Genomic DNA, 19354 nt, shown 5'->3' with positions numbered 1-19354 from the left:
TTTCTATGAACATGAGGGGTTGAAAAACCCAGAAGCACAACATTATTGTATTCATCAATCATCTCCATCCTCTATTACCGTGTTCTGTAAATCCAGATTTAATCATATCAACTTCTTATTCATCATCATCATCGTCTCTAAAACATAGCTCAACATACCACCGCCACCACTAGTTAGTTGTTCATAACTTGGAAAGATTTTGATCGAGAACCCTTTTGTTACTCTGGAAATAAATTTTAATTTTAGAATCTGGAGTTGTTCTTTCAAAAATAGAATCTGGATCTGTTAAAATTTGTTTTCACAAATATAAGCAAATTTGTAAACAAATTTGCTTATATTGGAGAAATTTGCTTAGAATCTGGATTTGTTAATTAATATTTTAGAATCTGGACCTCTTATCAGAGAAATTTGCTTATCGAATAAGAGGTCCAACAGTCTCACTACAAAACCAGTAGAACACAAATAGCCCGAGTTTATTACAAATATATGGAATGGAGACTGTATCAAATTTTAAGAAAACATATGAAACATCGTATACCTGGACTTCGAAATCAGAAAGTATTACTGATTTCAACTATAAAAAAAAAACTAATATCACATTAGCTTTAATTTAATCAGAAAGTATTCATTCTTTTTCACTAAATAACACTTTGATACTGAGACCATTTCCATAAGTCATCATCACTATCATCAAATTGCTCTGGACTTTGATACGCCATGGGATCCTCCTGATCTTTAACATCAGCACTGTCCTGCTCAGTTGTTGCAACCTGTTCCTGCACATTCAGATTACAAGAGTCTTGAATATTTGCAAGGTCAATTAGATAATAAGAAATATTACAATTATGTGGATTTAGTTAAAGATATTCTAAATCTATAAATGAAGTGGTAAAGATATGGCAATAAAAATTGTCTTTACTGTGCTAGGATATGTCTTGAAAGTTTTTACGTCATATGGCATATACATGATCGTGAAGTGTTGTTCCCTTGTATAAAATGGATTCTCAAGGGAGCGGGGGAATAACATCTCAATCACAAATCTATATACCTTGCTTCTATATTAGAGTTTAAATTACATGGAAGTAAATTTAAGTAACGAAGGACTGAACCAAGTAAAAGTGCTAATTTTGGTTGAAAGATCATTATGTTCCAAATTTTAACTCACAAACATCATGCAATAAGACTATGTCTTTAATAAATAAATGAGATTTAAAAGAAAATTAGCAGAAACCATATGCGTACCAAATGAATACAGACCTCAAAATATAAAACAAAACAAGCCAAGAGTGCATACATTAATTCCAGGTGACATGTCTTCAGTAGTGTCTTCAGTGGCTTCCTGATTTGCATTAGTGGTAGAAATTTGTGGCAGTTTCGCAATCACCGACTTAAAAATATGATGATCTAAAGAGAGAAGATTATAGATTTCATTCAGTAAAATGTTATTCCACATCAAGGAGTAGATAAAGAACAATAAACCCTTCTGATCATGTACTATATGACCATGAAGAGCACAGACAAGTAACTGAAGAGTTTAACCTGATGAATGACTGTTAATAGCATCAGTTATTCGTAAAGGATGATGTTGGTCTTCATTCTTGAACTTCAGCTTAATTTGACGTCTTGTTTTACTAGCAAAAATTTGTTGAATCATTGTAAAATCTAGGCCAAACTCCTTCAGAGCCTATGTTTTAAAAAAATGAATAGTTATTTTATTAAAAATGACTAATCTGTCTCCATTCCTAAATCCAGAAAAGACAAAATTAGTAATATAATTGTGTTTAAAGAAATAATAATGACATATTGTAAGAATTATGTGAAGAATACCTCATAAAACTTTTCGGTATCTTGTTTCGACCATTTTACCCTAGGTGACTTGTCCCTGAAAGAATGGGAATTGTATAAAGGGACAGTTGACGCAAACTTTTTACTAGCTTGATCATCCTCTTGGTCTCTAAGACCATCATCATCTGAACTAAAAGTCTCCTCTTCATTATTAGCACCGGCATCATGAAAGAAATCCCCACCACTGCAGATAAATATTTTAAAATACAAATATAAATCTATTTACAGTACAGCACGTGGCTAAAAAGTGACGGTAACAACAATCACTGGATGATGGTAAAGAAGATGTTTGGAACCACGTAAGATGTGCAATGAATTGCAGTAAATAAAGCAACAAAGATGTTTACTGTGCTATACGCAGATTTTCAACACAGATATATATTTTCATTTTAAAAAAATATAATTGACAAGGAAATAAATCGCGAAAGCTAACAAAGGGTAGAAGATTCTACCTAACTCAATCACATACAACGAATATACACATATATCTTAACTTCTTAGGCTACTAACTATTAGCTACACTAAAGATACTCCAATACTGCTTTGATAATACACTGTCGAGCTGTGTTGCTTACCTTTGATTGGTGGAAGATTTTGCCTCCTTTTTCTGTATAGGGAAACAAATGGTACAGTTAGTGAAATTTAAGCCATAAGCCTACTAATAACAATAGCTGGGAATTGTAACACAAGGAATATAGTTGAGAATACCTACCTCCTGTCGCTCCTTATCATCTGAAATTGCAAGAATATCCCTAAGAGAAATTGATCGAGAACCAAGTTCATAATCATCCAGCAGAGCCTGGTCCACTGTGAGAATGAAAAAACTTGCACAATAAGCACATAAAATATAGTCATTAAAATGATAATTAAACAAATAGATTGATTAGTTTACCTTGTCTTTTTCTTCGCCGAGAAGAACGAGAGAACTTTTTGGGTGGTTCTTTAGTAGTTTTTTCTGAATCGCCATTTTCCTTCTTGCTTTTTTTGTAAGCTTTTCCATTTTTAGACATATATTTCTTTTTTGAATTTGTTAATGCTCTTTTCTTCTTAGATGAATTATCCACTTCGTCCTCGTCATCATTTTCTTCAATTTGATCTATATTGTTACAAATATAAGGAGGGTCGAGTTCATCATCATCCTCAATCAATGAGTTTGAGTTTTTAACATGTTCACAAGCTACTTGTTTTCTCAGCTGCCTTGAGCTTTTATCACGGTCATCCTCCACACCAGCAACATATGATCTTTTACGCTTCCTTAGAGATTGTTTCCTCTCATTAGCATCCTAATAAAAATTACAAATGAAATGAAAAATCATCTACAATCAAATTCAAAATTAAGAGAAGTGAAAAAGCAAGACAAATCATAATAATTAATGTCTACTTCTTTTCCTCTGGTAACGTCGTGCGGTAAAAAATCAGCTAATGTAGGACTATCTACGGAGTTTGTAAACTCTTCTGCAGAGCATAAAAAATATTAATATAATTTGATAAACTATTCTACCTCTTGTACTTTTCCGGAAGTAAAAATAGAATGAATGTTGTTCTCGGAAATTGCAGTGCTATTGTCGCCTGAAGAACTTTTGAAGCCAACATTTAGGCTGTCTTGCAATGAGTTATTAACTTGCAAACTTTTGTTGCTGTCAAGGAATGCAGTGGATGGGGAAGGCACTTTATTCAATTCACTCTCTGCACCATCTAATAAGAGACCACATTTAATAGTTGTCAATGCTAGATATGAAATGATTCAATGTCTGACGCATTGTGACACTAGTGCAAGATTGAGCTTGAGAAAAAAAATCTTCAAATACGCAAATGATGTGCAAACATAACTTACCATTATCGAGGTTGGTGTCACGAATGGATTTAGTGACCGTGGGGGTTGAAGCAACATGCATGTTCTTCCCATCTACAGACGAGGTAGCATGTTCTGATGCAGATATTTCCTTTCGTAAGGACTGTTTTGATTTGACCTTGGGCGCAAACTTGGCACTAGGCCGAGCTACAAAAAGAATATAATTATATTATATTATAATTATAATCCAAGTACATAACAACCTTGTACGTATAAAAAAAATAAAAAATAAAATTACATCCCATTACTAACCAGGTGCAGGAGGAACTTCAAGTAGAATATCATCAAAAAGATCCATGAGGCAGGTTGGCCTGAGAAATTAAATTAATTAAGAATGATAATGTAAGCAGAAGATAAGCACCTTGCCATACCGTAAGCAATAAATTGGAAAGGGTAGATCAAACAATCATTAAGTAAACATGATAAACAAAAGTACAAAAGTCAGCAATATAATATGTTTGAAAAAGACCTTATTAGTGTTCCAACGGCATTTAGCGTCCGCAATAGTTAAAAACACAGAAAAATCGAAAACCAGGACAGAGAAGCGGTGAAAAATCACATAGAAGAGATAGCCGGAGTGGTTGAATTTAAAACAGAGAGATAGAGAGGTGGTTTATTTAAGGTCGGTTTTGGTAATTAAAGCAGAAAGGAGAAGACCGACTAGGCCCTAACTTCATTCAATCTTCAAGTAATAGAAGAATTACTCGCTTGTGACTTAAGGCGGAACAATGAAGCTTATAACTATTGTAGACCAAACATGAGTAATCATTATACTACTCTAAACAGCATGGATTAATTTGATCACCACTTCAATTTCTTCAAACAACTATGCCAAGAAGTGTTAACAGGGAGGGAGATATAAGAATTCTCAAACGACAAAAACAAAGCATGTAAATGAGAATGATGGATTTAATGCAGACTATACATTGGTAAAATGTTTTAAACATAAGACTAGTATATTATAGTAAGGTATTGAGGTTCATCTTGTTCAACACGTTTTCGCTGCACCAACCTTTTCTTTTGATGTGTCTTCAATGATTGGACAGCGAATCCACCGGAAAGTTGGGGTTTGAGGTCGGCGATTTCGATTTCGGGTTCGGCTTCGAAATTCAGAAGAGAGGAAGCAGGGTCGGTTGAGTTGTTGTTCTGTAATTCAGATAAGAGAGGGAAATTGTGGAAAATGAGAGTCAAGAGAGGGAGGAAAAGAGCCAAGGGTGAGAAAGAGATGAAAGAGAGTGAATTGATTTTCTAAAACTGACCTTGTAATATTGATACCAACAAATATGTGAATAAATCATTAAGATAATTCCTAAACAAAAAACAAAAAAAAATCATTAAAAGAATTAATATAAATTAAAGGCTATGTTAACCGGTGTCCGGGGCACTAGTTAAGGAACCATAGAAAGAAAGTTTTAAATTAAAACAGACGCTTTATTGACTTTTAAGAGATTGACAACACAATTTTCAATGCAATACATACTATATTTGGTTTTTAACCGGTGTCCGGGGCACCGGTTAACATTACCCTAAATTAAATTATACTCCCTTCGGTCCTAAATAAGAAAATTTTAAAAAAAAATTTTCGTCTTATTTACAAGAAAAAGTCACAGATTTTAAGGTATAATTATTGTTTAAAAGACTTTTCTAACCCTCATTTAATGTTGATCTTTTCAATATTTGTGAGTATATTTAATACTTCACAAATTTTTAAGAGGGTATATTTGTAAAAACATTCAAAAAATTACAACAACTAATGATTGTCTTGGTTTTGATGATTTTTTGCTTCTTTTCTTATACGAAGGATCGGAGGGAATATTACCTCCAACAATGGGTAAAGAATAGTACATGTTGGCACTTGTGATTGTGGACTTCGAGGAATAAGAGCATTAGGAGTTCCATCGAACTTTTAATCCAATTGATGTGATTCTTAAGATGACTATGAAGATTGATAATTGCGAACAAACACACGTAATTGGATGACCTTAGCCTACAGACACTATTTTCATTGGATGGAAGAGACTCTGAGAGGGTTGGGTTAAACTCAACTTTGATAGCGCGCATAAAAGCTCAGTTAATCTTTTGGGATGTGACGACCTTCTCCGTGATAGTAGTGAAAATTGTTTGAATAGCTATGCTCGTAAGATAAGTTCATGTGACGCGTTACATGCAGAGATGTGGGGCATGTATATTGGTATGGATATGGCTCGGAGATCGGGGATCACACTCTTGCAAGTGGAAAACAACTCATCACTTTTAGTTGACATGGTAATAGGGAAATGTAACATCAATGGAAATGTTCCTACCTTGATTTGGCGCATTCATGACCTAAAAAACATGAGTTGGCATGTTCAGATCAACCATACCTGGCGTGAAGGAAACAAATCAGCAGATTGGCTAGCTAACTTTAGTTTATCTTTTAGACACCTTTGATTTACAATTTACATATGATTGAGACTCCTCTTAGATAACTTCAACATCTCTTTTTTTTATGATATTTCTCGTGCTTGCATGCCTCGAAATGTTCAATTAATCTCTTAGTTTTTTTTTCTTCTTCTTGAACTCTGCCCTATTTTTGTACCAAAAAGAAAGTACAACCACCTGCAAAATGTAACTTTCCCTCTCGCATGGAGCCCAAATATCAACCCATTTATACGTTTCATCCACTTTGAATATTATTACTTCTCAATTCTAAAGATCCCCACCTAACTTGAGTTTTCTTTTCATCTAAAGATTATGAAAATTAATTATTTTCTATTATTGGTGTTTCCACATGAGCAAGCAGGCACGGGTACGTGAACTAATCAGGAAAAAGGATTTATTTCACTCTAGATGGAACACAAGCTAAACCTTTATTACTGTTATTTCTTAATCAACGTGTCAATATCGTCACTTAAAAAGGGCCGGAGATCATTTTGGTATTGAGTATCTTCCATGAACAACTACATAGACTGACCGCTTAAGTCCATCGGTAGTATCACAATGTACGACAAAACTTTTTATTTAGAGCTAAATAAAAACATAGATCAAACTTAGATTTTCTAGTTAAGTTGAATAAAACTCTAATTATTTAATCTAAATAATCTTAGGTAGCAAGGAGATTATGAAAGAGTTTTAACACATGAATGATTAGTAAGAAAAAACTCCATTAACCTTATGTCAACTTAAAAAAAAAAGGAAAAAGAACTAACGAATAAAATGAGATGCACTGTGACTTGGACTCTTGGAGAAGGAGGTTAAAGGAAGAAAGATTTAACCATTAGCCAACAATTTCTCATGAAACATTTTATTGCATTAAATTTCTCATTTAATGCCTTCACCAATATTTTTTCCATAATAGTTACAAAGAAGAAACAGTTTCTGTGTCATTTTAATTTAATGCCACCGTCTATCTTTGATTCTCATGTTCTTGTCTGCATTGCAACCACCTTTCAACACTCTCCTTTCATCTATCTTTTTCAGTTTTAGATTTCCTCCACCAACATGTAGCAAAGTGCATTGCAATTTGCAACAAACCTCACATGATTTTATCACCTTTTACTCACCAATTCAACAAGACATTGATTCACAGAATGAAGATTCTGACTCTTCCTGCATTCCTTCCCTGGATTTAGTAAGCTTCTAGTCATAGTTTGTAAAACTTGCTCTTCACTCTAAACTGCATTATATCAACTGTTTTTTTTCTTTTCAGATGGCAAATGTTAGCGAGTTATGTCAGTACTCCTTTGTTGCCCCTCAACTCACTAGCTGGTTTTCTTATTATTGGTGAATATTCTATTGTTTTATCCATATGCTCGTTTGGTTGCTATGTATCGCGACTGAGGTCTAGCGCAAGTGGTTGGTGCGTAGTGTAGGAGACTGTTGTAGATCCTGATGTACCAAGTTTGATTTTTAATTGTAAAAAAATGGGGTTCACAGAAAGACATTTTTTAATCTATGGTTTGAATATTCTATTTGAGCTTGTGGTTTTAATATCAAATTTGTGGTGTCAAGTTTATAGTCTTGGTTCCATGTCATCCATTGCAATCTCATATGGTGAAAAAGGCTCAGTTTTTTGTGGTTTGAAATCAGATGGATCTCATACTGTGACATGTTATGGATCCAACTCAGCTATAATCTATGAAACACCAACCCATTTCTCATTTCATGGCCTAACCGCTGGTGATGGATTTGTTTGTGGTCTTCTAATGGATTCAAATCAACCTTATTGTTGGGGTAATAGTAATTACATTGAAATGGGTGTGCCTCAACCTATGATTAAAGAAGCTCGGTACCTAGAAATTAGTGCCGGGGATTACCATGTATGTGGAGTGAGAAAACCTTGGAGTGAAAATGTTTCTTTAGTTGATTGTTGGGGCTATAACATGACCAAAAGTTACGTGTTTGATGGAATGGTTCATTCGATTTCAGCCGGTTCTGAATTTAACTGTGGATTGTTTTCTAACAATAGGAGTGTTTTCTGTTGGGGTGATGAGACTAATAGCAAAGTTATCAGTTTCATTCCATCAAAATTGAAGTTCAAAAAGATTTCTGCTGGTGGTTATCATGTGTGTGGAATCTTAGAAGGGGTAAATTCTAGAACTTTTTGCTGGGGGAGAAGTTTGAACATGGAAGAACAAATTTCAGTAAGACATGTAGGTGGTGAAGGAAATGTTGATTTGCCTCCAAATGATACAATGATATCTGTAGTAGGAGGAAGGTTTCATGCTTGTGGCATAAAAAGCTATGATCATGGAGTTATTTGTTGGGGATTTATGATCAAACCAAGCACTTCAGTTCCTAGTGAGATTAAGGTTTATGAGATTGCAGCTGGTGATTATTTTACTTGTGGAGTAGTTGATGAGAAAAAATCTCTTATGCCTGTTTGTTGGGGTGTCGGGTTTCCTACTTCTCTTCCTTTAGCGGTCTCCCCGGGAATATGCAAGCCTTTTCCATGTCCTTCTGGTTTCTATGAATTTGAACAAAAGGGTCTTTGCAAGTTTCCGAATTCTGGTGTTTGCATGCCGTGCAGTGGTGATTGTCCTGTTGAAATGTATCAGAAAAGTGGATGCAATTTGGCTTCTGATAGAGTGTGTGAATATGACTGTTCATCTTGTTCTTCGCCTGAATGTTTCTTACACTGCTCCTCTTCATATTCCAATGTTGGCAATAAGAAGAAAAATGAGAAAATTTGGGCTTTGCAGTTACCAGTGATTATTGCAGAGATTGGTTTTGTTGTTTTCATTGTTAGTATTGCATCATTAACATCAATTTTATACGTTCGCCGCAGGCTAAGAGATTGTGAGTGTCCTGCAAGATTAGAAAAGGCGAAGAAACTCAGCAGAAGTTCTTCCCTCCAAAATGAGAACAGAAACAACAGGATCCGTCCAGAAATGGAGGAGTTCAAGCTTAGGAAGGCTCAAAGGTTCACCTACGAGGAGCTTCAAACTGCAACATGTGGATTCAAAGAAGAATCCATAGTAGGGAAAGGAAGTTTTTCTTGTGTATTCAAAGGAGTTCTGAAAGATGGAACAGTTGTAGCTGTTAAAAGGGCTATAGTATCTCTATCTTCTTCAAACAACATCCACAAGAATTCCAATGAGTTTCACACTGAACTTGATTTACTCTCAAGATTGAACCATGCTCATTTGCTCAACCTTCTTGGCTACTGCGAAGAAGATGGAGAAAGACTTCTTGTCTATGAGTTCATGGCTAATGGATCTTTGTATGAACACCTACATGGCACAAACCAAGTGTTGAAACAGCATTTAAACTGGATAAGAAGGGTAACAATAGCAGTTCAAGCGGCTCGTGGAATCGAATATTTACACGGCTACGCTTGTCCACCGGTGATTCATAGAGATATTAAATCCTCAAACATACTCATTGATGAAGAACACAATGCAAGAGTAGCTGATTTTGGTTTATCATTGTTAGGTCCTGTTGATAGTAGTTCTCCGCTCGCCGAGCTACCAGCCGGAACTCTCGGTTACCTTGATCCTGAATACTATAGACTTCATTACCTCACAACAAAATCCGATGTCTATAGTTTTGGTGTTCTTCTCTTGGAAATTCTAAGTGGTAGAAAAGCTATCGACATGATGCAATATGAAGAAGGGAATAACATAGTTGAATGGGCAGTGCCTTTGATCAAATCAGGAGATATATCTGCAATTTTGGATCCAATTCTTAAACCACCTCATGATCTTGAAGCATTGAAAAAGATAGCTAATGTAGCTTGTAAATGTGTGAGAATGAGAGGAAAAGATAGACCTTCAATGGACAAAGTAACAACAGCTTTGGAAAGAGGTCTTGCTGTGTTAATGGGCAGTCCATGCATTGATCAACCAATTTTACCTTCTGAGGTTGTTTTAGGAAGTAATAGATTGCACAAGAAACCATCTCAAAGATCTTCAAATATGTCAGTTTCTGAAATTGAGGATCCAAGGTTTGAGCTTAGAGCACCTTCATGGATAACATTCCCTAGTGTCACATCTTCTCAAAGAAGAAAGTCATCATCAATGTCAGAGGCAGATGTTGATGGAAAAGTTGTCGAAGTAAAGAATATGTGCAATGTTGGTGGAGGGAGTAGTGATGTGTTGAGAAGTCTTGAGGAAGAGATTGTACCACCTTCTCCACAAAAGAGGATGTTCTTGGAACATAACTTCTAGTTTTAACCATGTGTAGCTTGATGCAAACTCAGGTTTTAACCTGTGGCGTTTGAGATGATTTTCCTTGTAATTGCTGCTACATGTAATTTATTTTACTTTCAATCTTCCAAGGTTAATCTAGACTCTAAGTTGAGTGGCTCATTTGAGATCATCCAATCAATGACAAATTACTGAATATATATAAGAGTAAACTGAAAGAAAAGAAGAAGAAAAAAAAAGTTTGCCCTCACGCAGGATCGAACTACGGACCTTCAGTTTACAAGACTGACGCTCTACCACTGAGCTATAAGGGCAACTTATTATCATGTTTCATAAACTGTAAATTAACTATTGGATACTGGTGACATTTAATTTGGGAAAGGAGACTTCTTTCCCACCATGAGAAAGTATTTTTTTGACCATTAGATTGAATATAGACCATAATATTATCATAGACACTCACCATAATATTTTATTCACTCTCCTCCATATCTCTCTCACTCACCGGTCACCACTCACCTCCCATATGAGACAAAAAATCAAACTTGAAAATATTCATCTTCTTTGTCCGTCCTTGCAAATGGGTCAAGCAACCCGGGTTTTGACCCGATTCGATCACTATGTACATGCAACCGTTTACTTAGAATTGTGGAATACAGGATTGGTAGATATCAATTTAAGGAAGCCCTCAATCAATTTCAAGAAAAACACAAAAATAATTATCCCCTAATCACAATTCTTATGAGTTTGCTGGGTTACCCATAAATTGAAACAACAAACACTTGATCAAAATCAATTAAACTCACTATTCCACACAACAGTGATGGAAATCGTGTCTTTATAAAAGTCTTTGCATAACACATGCCTCTTCTCCTTTTCTCGTTCATCAAACATGCGTTTTTCTTTGTTAAATAAAATCAAGATGGAACCGTTAAAACCAATTTGCTATTGGTTATGCATTTGATACAAATCTGGCCAAATGATAATTGCTGTTTACTTTTGATGATTTTTACCAACCTTTTTGGCAACATAGAAAACAAACTATAAAAGGGGAAATTGTGAGAAAAATGCAAAATTGAAATTTTTTTCTTCTCTTTTCAAGAACTGTGTTTATTATTAATCGATAGGAAATCAGCGATGAGGATCATGTTCACCGGCTTGAAGTTCTTGACCAATAGGAGAGAGGTAATTAGGGATGAGTGTGGCACCTCTTTATTTATTTTTATCCATTAAATTACAAGCATATATCTATCTCTTTAATCTAATCTACAATACGTCATTTATGTTTTTTTTTTTTTTTTAATCTTCAATTTCTGAATTTTTAATTGGATGAAGATGATATGATGTTGAGAGTCCATAATAAAGATGTGTTCTACACTTGATCTAATGGTCAGAAAAAGCTTTCCCATGGTGGGAAAAAACTAGCCTTTCCCAAATTAAATGCCACTGTGATTTATGTTGACACTTAAATTTTAGGTGGCATTTTACATGGGAAAGGTTAATCCTTTCCCACCATGGGAAAGTTGGATTCAATGATTAGATTAAGTGAAGAACATATTCTTAACATGCTCTCTCAAAACTAGATTTTTCTTCACACTATCTTCCAACAACTTAAAAATTCTAAAAATTAATTTTCAGAAATTAAAAAAATATAAAAAAAAATTCAGATAATTTTTTTTTTAAAATGAAAAAAAAATTGTTCAGAATTTTATTTCAAAAATTTTTCAAAAACCTTATTTTCCAGAATTTTATTTTCTTAGAAAAATAAAAAACTTGAATTTCAATTTTTTTTTTTTTAGGATTTTTATTTTATTTTTCAGAATATCTTATTTTATTATGAAATTAAAAAAAATATATTCTTTTTAGAAAAATAAAAACTTATCATAGTTTCCAAAATTTTAATTTTATTGAAATAATTTTTTATTCAAAAAAAAAATTCTAACATTCAATAAATGAATTACAGAATTTTTAAAAAAAATTATTTGAATTTTTTCGATTTTTTTAATTTCTGAAAATTAATTTTCAGAATTTTTAAATTATTGGAAGATATTGTGAAGAAAAATCTAGTGTTGAGAGAGCATGTTAAGAATATGTTCTTCACTTAATCTAATCATTGAATCCAACTTTCCCATAGTGGAAAAGGATTAACCTTTCCCATGTGAACACACCTAAATTTTATGAAAGTTTATTTTTAAACAGGAAAAAGTTCTGTGAACAATTATTTTTGGATGATAAAATATGTAGAAAAAATTAATTTTAAAAAATTTTGGATTTTTTTTTTTGAATGTGTTAGCAACAAAATTTTATGGATGTGTAAGCAACAAGCCAACAACTGTGATATTTAATAGCTTTTGAACTTAAAATTTATAACATATCATTTTGAAACAAGGTGATTTTTTTTATAATCAATTTTGTGATGGAGCTACGTTGGATTAATTATTTGATTAATAATCAGTTATTAGGAATTATTATTTACATAAATTATGGATTGAACTTTATTTTATAATGGATCATGATGAACTAAACCATTGTGTTAAGCTAAATAAGAGGTCTTCTTCTTAAGCCATTTCAGTTACTTTCTTCTGTTCATTTTTAAGCGTTATTTGACTACGAATTTGATGTGCTTATTTAACTGTCATTTGGTATTTTAAGAGTATAATTTATCACTTATACTTTTTTTTTCAATTACTCTTATCTTTTTCAATAATACTATAATAATGTTACCTATATGGAAAACTAAAGTGTATTATTTTTAAAGAATATTTTTTTATTTTTTATTTTATAAAACAAAGTTTGATTTTTGTTATCTTCAACATTCAAATCTATGTCATATAGTGTGAATTTAGTATTGATCGAAGGAAAATGCTAATTTGCAAGAAAATATGCGGGCAAGAAACACAAGAATAAATCCCAGCTATTAATTTAAAGGGTTAAATATGATTTTGGTCTCTATAAATATACCAACTTTTCGTTTTAGTCCCTCTAAAATTTTCCTTCAACTTTTAGTCCCTTAAAAATTTTCAATCTTCACTTTTGGTCCCTCCTTTAAAATAAAATCATATGTAGAATTCGTATTTTTGAATAAAATTTTGCAGAAACATTCATAATATTATAAGAATCTCTTCCAAAAAAATTTAGAATTTTTTAAAATAACATGAATTTAATATGAATTTTTATATTTTTGATAGTTAAAAATTCATATTAAATTTATGTTTAGTTAAAAAATTCTAATTTTTTTTTTGAAATATTTTTACAATATTCTTCATATTTCTGCACAATTTCATTCAAAAATACTAAAATTAACTTTAAAATAGGGACCAAAAGTAGTGATTGAAAATTTTATAGGGACTAAAAGTTGAAGGAAAATTTTAGAGGGACTAAAACAAAAGGTAGATATATTTATAGGGACCAAAAATATATTTAACCCTAATTTAAATCCCACTAGCCTATGTATTCCGCCAAATAGCTACTGTGTCACCAACTATTTTGTTTAAGATTCTTCGACGGAGTGGTGGAGTTAGAAATAATTTTCAGGGTGGGCTAATTTTTGTAATATGTGTAAATTTATTTTTTTATCAGTTAATTTATTGACTATTAATTTTTATTGTATTGTAAAACAAATTGTGCTTTGTTAAAATATAGTATTAAAAGCAAGATCAAGATATGAAAGGTTACCTTGGTGGAAAACAACATTTAAAGTGCACAGTATGAAATCGACCTTGAGACATGAAGCAGCCAAAACCATTGCCTAACCGCTGGAACACACTGCAAGTTTGATCTTTGAAGCGCAACCTAAAATATATAATATGACATCATACTATAATTTTTGTATATATACCTATTAAAATTATTTTTTTAGGGTTTGGGGTGGGCCGTGGCCCACCCTGGGCCATGAGTGGCTCTGCCACTGCTTTGACGTGTATATTCTTGCAATTCTTGGACATATCCTTCGTAACATATAGCAACGCCCTTTGATTGAAACATAGTTGAAACCTTAACTTTGATTAAAGGAATTGGAGGAAAGTTGGTATTTCACAATAGTTGGACCCACTGTGGGGAAATCGGAAGGCAACCACAACGCGTACCAATTGGGATATCGAGAAAGTCACTAGAGACAATAGTTTCTGGGAGAAGGAAGAAGGTGCAGTATCTCATATTGGAAACTGATGGACGAATTGACAAGTGCACCAAATCGAAACAAGTAATAAAGTAGTAAGTTACAGTCTCCACATGAATTGTCGTTCAACTTAGAAATTAACAAAATTTATTTGTTTATAAACACAATTAAAAGAGTATATGGGTTTTGTTTGCAATTTTTGAATTGTTATACACAATGCGATATTAAGTTTGGTTGATTCAGATGATTAACAGTGATTAGGGTATCTTTGAATCCCCTCTATCTTCTTTGTTGGAATTAACTTGGTTTACTACTCCCTCCGTTCCAAATTGTATGTCACTTTAGAAAAAATATTTGTCCCAAATTGTATGTCACTTTACAATACCAATGAAACATTAATGTTACTTTTCCTATTATAACCTTAACTATTTATTACTCTCTCTTCTTTCAAGTCTTTTATTTATCTTTCCTATATTATTTATTAAGGACAATTTTGTAAAACAACTCATAATATCTCTTTTCTACATAATATTAATTACATTTCTTAATATGTGTGAAATGTTCAAAACGTCATACAATTTGGGACGGAGGGAGTATTAGTTATGACATTGCCTTGATAAACAGAAATTGTGATGTTACAATGGGATGTTCGAGTATTTGTGCCTCGACAAAGGCTATACTTGCAACTTCCCCAAAAGATGAATCATAAACCTAACAATCATACTCATATTCAATTAAAAGAAATTAATTTAGAAAATAAGTAATTTACTACCATTCTTGTTTGGGCACCAACAAGATAGTCAGTCATATACCTTAACCTATAGATCAGGTTAACCACTCATTGAAAAACATTGAGAATGAAACATATACAAATTAAATCAAACAATTGAATCATAAACTAAATATAAAACTTTATTATTGAATCCGAAATCCCAAACCAACACTAAGCCAATTCCAAATGGGTTAACCCCACACAAATCAATATTAACATTATTTGTTCTCTACTCTGATGTATAATATGAACTAAAAAAATTAAACTTCCTTAATAATCTATATTAATTTTAAGGAAAATGTTAACGAGTGCCTTTTAAGTGCACTCTTTAAGGACTTTATATAGTAGGTTTTTATAGAAACTTCTATATTTAATGGATCAAGAATTAAAGTATTGGATATTTTCAATGAATAGTTTTTTAATTGGGAATCCTTAAAGAGTGCCCTAATATTAATCTCCTTTAACTACAAAAATTATTGTAAGACCCTAATTTTAATACCCTTTAACTACATAATTATTGTAACCAGCTCATCATTTTTAATTCTTTCTTGATAGCTCTATAATGATATTCGTGCCCCATTGGATAAATATGATATCCACGTCATCTTCATATCCATGTGAATATCTGTTAAGCGGATAATCCACAAATTTTGATGTATGCACGAGTATATACAAATATTCAAGGATAACATTTTTTTTTTAAAAAGATTTTTTTAAAAAAAAAATCTTTTTATAATCACCTAAAAGTTCATCACATTCATTTTCTTCTTTTTACCAAAACATAAAAATATTCATACATTACAATAAAAATTACCATACATAGTAATATCTATTTCTGATAAAAAAGAGTTAATCACATTTAACTAAAACAAAGTTTCTTATTCAACAAGAACATAACTAAAGTTCATCACATTTAAAAAAAACAAAGTTCATTGATTCAACAAGAACGTAAATAAAGTTCCTTGTTTAAGAGGAGAATTGAATCCTCGCGTAATAATAATAAATAGTATTAGGTTTTTTTATCGAAGTTGAAAGAGTAGTAAAGTTGTTTATGTAATTTACTTAATTTAATACCAGATACATGGCAAGCTTGATAATAATAATAAATAGTATTAGGTGTTTGCTAGAGTCCCCTTTTGGTGTACTAATATCATATGTGATGAACAGAATCTTAAATAACTGGGGTATATGGCCTACATGGCAAGCTTGATGCAATGTGATCCTAAGAAAATGTTACATAAGAAAATGCTACGGGAATACAATTTAAAAACCTCTCCATATGGATTTGATCGGATGTTCTTTAAAACTCGTTTAGGAATGAGATTATCATTGATTTTGTTTAATTCAGCAGGTGGAAATTTAGAAACGAGATTATCAACACGATTTTGTCAGAAAGAAATATATCAACAGGATGGAGAACCTCCGAAAAGAATCGACTGTAGAACATAATTATGTACTTGTCAAAATAAAAGTAATCAACTCAAATTCAATTATAGTAATAACTATTAATATTATTATTACGGTTTTTTTTGTTACAATATTATTATTACGGTTTGAAACAAGATAAAATCAAGTCATCTATTATGTGAAACTTTTACTAATATTTAATCAAAGAAATTACAGTTGTTGTTACAATCAAGCTCTTACACTCGTTAACATGAGGCCTATCTCAGCTAAACCTCGATGTACTTCCTGCAATTCATGTTTTGGTGATGGAAATAAATTGCACTGTTCTGTCAAACCAGATGTCGTGATAAAACACAAAAAAATCAACTGCCAAAGCAGATGCTACTGAAATAATCGAGTTGAAACTTTTCAATTCTCTACCCCCATCGCCACCACCACCTCCGTCGTCATCAACCTCTCCAATATCGAATACGATGACGATGATGACGTCAGAATTCTCAATTTCGTTCCCAAAAACACCTCTTTCAGAAACGCAAAGGATCAAAAGTGTAGCGAGTTTCAGAAGCTGAATGCTGATGAGAGAGGAAAAGATGATGTTATGTTGATGAAACATGCTAAGGATCAGAAGTGGAGACAGTGTCCAAATTGTAGGTTTTATGTCGCTAGGTCGGAGGGTTGCTCTGCACACAAAAAATCAACTGCCAAATCAATTCATCATTTTGATGCTTTGGATGATGATCCTCCATTTTCATCAACATCACTATCTAGTTCACTGCGCCGCAACAAGTTTGGTTTGCCAAAAGACAAGAACACTGAAAACACAAGGGCATGAAAATGATTAATCAAGTTCTTAAAACATAATAATAAATGTTATCAATTTTTTTTTATTAAAATAAAAAAAGAAGTACCAAGTTGTGTGAGTTTATCCAAGAGATGAACATGATGAATGATATGATCATGAAATGTCCAAAAAAAAAACCAAAAATTGGCCTCTACAAATTTTATGTGCATATAAATTAGCACAGGGATGAGGATGACAAAGAAATTGTATTTGTGGGTATCTCAAACTTGACGCATCAACATTTAAGCTTTAAGGAAGGGTCTGAAAATTGTAAAACTTAGAGAATTAATCTAAAAATGATAGCGAAATAATTTGTAACTTTTTTTAATATTAAACTAAATACATAAATACAAATTATATATATAAAATATGTGATTCTTCTCTTAGAGAAGAATTTATAAAAAGAAATATCTCCCCCATCCAATCATATGGCAACACACTATATAATTACAAATTAAATAATAGTATCACTTATTAACTTCAACTAACAATTAATCATGGAAAATAAATCCAGAATATTTGAAAGTGAAGCACATTATTAACACTAAATTCATTTATACCAATGAACAACCAAAAATAATCACAAGTAATTAAGAAAGCATATATACCTCATCCATGAGAGCGTTCCTCTCTTCCCTAAGTTCATCAGAAGTTGAAATGAAAATGCGGTTATTACCGCCAGAAAGAGCTGGATTCTCTGATCTTGCCAATGTTGAATTGTTCTGCATGACTCGCCAGTTTGAAAAACAGTACTAAACCTCGATCTAGGAGGAGGTGGAGGGGGATTTAGCCTGTAATTACTCGGTGGTGGATCTGAAGGAGGAGGTGGCATTAACATGAGGCCTATCTCAGTTAAACCTCGATGTACTTGCTGCAATTCATGTTCTGTCAAACCAGATGTCATGATTGAAAAGAAAAAATCAACTGCCAAAGCATATGCTACTGAAATTGCATCATTAGCATCATTCTCTGGATGATGTTCCTCCATTTTTATCAACATCACTATCTAGTTCACTGCGCCGCAACAACTTTGGTTTGCCAAATGACAGAACCTGAAAACACAAGGGCATGAAAATGATTAATCAAGTTCTTAAAACATAATAATAAATGACAACAATATACATCACATTGCACAATAAAAAATAAAAGGCCAAATACCTCTCGGATCCTTTAAGTTTCATGTTTGTTTCAGATAGATCTCCTTTAAGTTTCTAAGGTTTCAGATAGATCCTTTAAGTTTCGAGTTTGTTTCGAATATGTCCTTTAAGTTTCTAAGGTTTCAGATAGGTCCTTTAAGTTTCGAGTTTGTTTCAGATAGTTCCTATCTATCAACCTCCGTTAAGTCAAAGTTGATCTGGTTGGGGAAACAATTGATGCCAAATGTCAGAGAGAACCACCTCACCCACTTAACTCATATATAAGCTTGGCTTAACAGACAGAACAACTTTGGTTTAACGGAGGTTGACAGAAAAGACATATCTGAAACAAACTCGAAACTTAAATGACCTATCTGAAACAAACGTGAAACTTAAACGACCCGGGAGGTATTTGGCCAAAATAAAAATAAGACTTTCAAAAACATTCATATACAAATTGTTTCGCAATATAATAATTAAAATTATAAATTAAGATTTATATAAAAAATTGAAGAATGATAAAAATAATATGTTCCTTAGAAAAAATTATGCATTTAAAAAATGTATAGAACATTACCAGTCGGCCACTAAACGATGTCAAATGGATGAAATTACTAGCAAATTCAAATGAAAAATAAATAGTACTCGTCAAAACAAAACTAATCAATTAAAATTCAACTATTGCCCCCCCCCCCCCCACCCCTCAGAATAAAAAAAAAATTCAACTATAATAGTAAATATGAAGGTGAACACACACA

General features: G+C 32.6%; 3 protein-coding genes and 1 non-coding gene across 5 annotated transcripts; 1 reads left to right on the top strand and 3 right to left on the bottom strand.

Moving 5' to 3' along the window:
* Positions 1-346: 346 nt before the first annotated feature.
* Positions 347-4950, bottom strand: LOC25492665 (transcription factor TFIIIB component B''). Of its 2 annotated transcripts, none has more exons than XM_024781745.2 (11): positions 4710-4950; positions 3950-4008; positions 3680-3844; positions 3347-3540; positions 2738-3128; positions 2558-2652; positions 2421-2452; positions 1828-2029; positions 1540-1684; positions 1295-1404; positions 347-776 (listed from the first exon to the last, which is right to left on the bottom strand). In XM_024781745.2, the coding sequence occupies exons 2-11, from the start codon at positions 3993-3995 to the stop codon at positions 639-641; spliced, it is 1518 nt and encodes a 505-aa protein (XP_024637513.1). In that variant the 5' UTR covers positions 3996-4008; positions 4710-4950; the 3' UTR covers positions 347-638. The 2 variants fall into 2 exon arrangements, with proteins under 2 accessions (XP_024637513.1, XP_039689748.1); XM_039833814.1 differs by having other exon boundaries at positions 3347-3531.
* Positions 4951-6947: 1997 nt separating this feature from the next.
* LOC25492664 (serine/threonine-protein kinase-like protein ACR4) lies at positions 6948-10519 on the top strand. Its single transcript, XM_013600841.3, has 2 exons — positions 6948-7307; positions 7386-10519. Exon 2 carries the CDS (start codon positions 7600-7602, stop codon positions 10342-10344), a length of 2745 nt encoding a protein of 914 aa, XP_013456295.1. The 5' UTR covers positions 6948-7307; positions 7386-7599; the 3' UTR covers positions 10345-10519.
* Positions 10520-10565: 46 nt separating this feature from the next.
* TRNAT-UGU (transfer RNA threonine (anticodon UGU)) lies at positions 10566-10637 on the bottom strand. Its single transcript has one exon. It is a non-coding gene; the product is annotated as a tRNA-Thr (tRNA).
* Positions 10638-16761: 6124 nt separating this feature from the next.
* On the bottom strand, positions 16762-18550 carry LOC25492662 (uncharacterized). The gene is made up of 2 exons (XM_024783004.2): positions 18069-18550; positions 16762-17431 (listed from the first exon to the last, which is right to left on the bottom strand). The coding sequence occupies exons 1-2, from the start codon at positions 18458-18460 to the stop codon at positions 17389-17391; spliced, it is 435 nt and encodes a 144-aa protein (XP_024638772.1). The 5' UTR covers positions 18461-18550; the 3' UTR covers positions 16762-17388.
* Between the last annotated feature and the right edge of the window lie 804 nt (positions 18551-19354).

Source organism: Medicago truncatula, chromosome 4 (genome assembly GCF_003473485.1).
Source record: "Medicago truncatula cultivar Jemalong A17 chromosome 4, MtrunA17r5.0-ANR, whole genome shotgun sequence".
NCBI classification, from domain to species: Eukaryota; Viridiplantae; Streptophyta; class Magnoliopsida; order Fabales; family Fabaceae; genus Medicago; species Medicago truncatula.
This window is presented reverse-complemented; position numbering and strand designations above follow the sequence as displayed.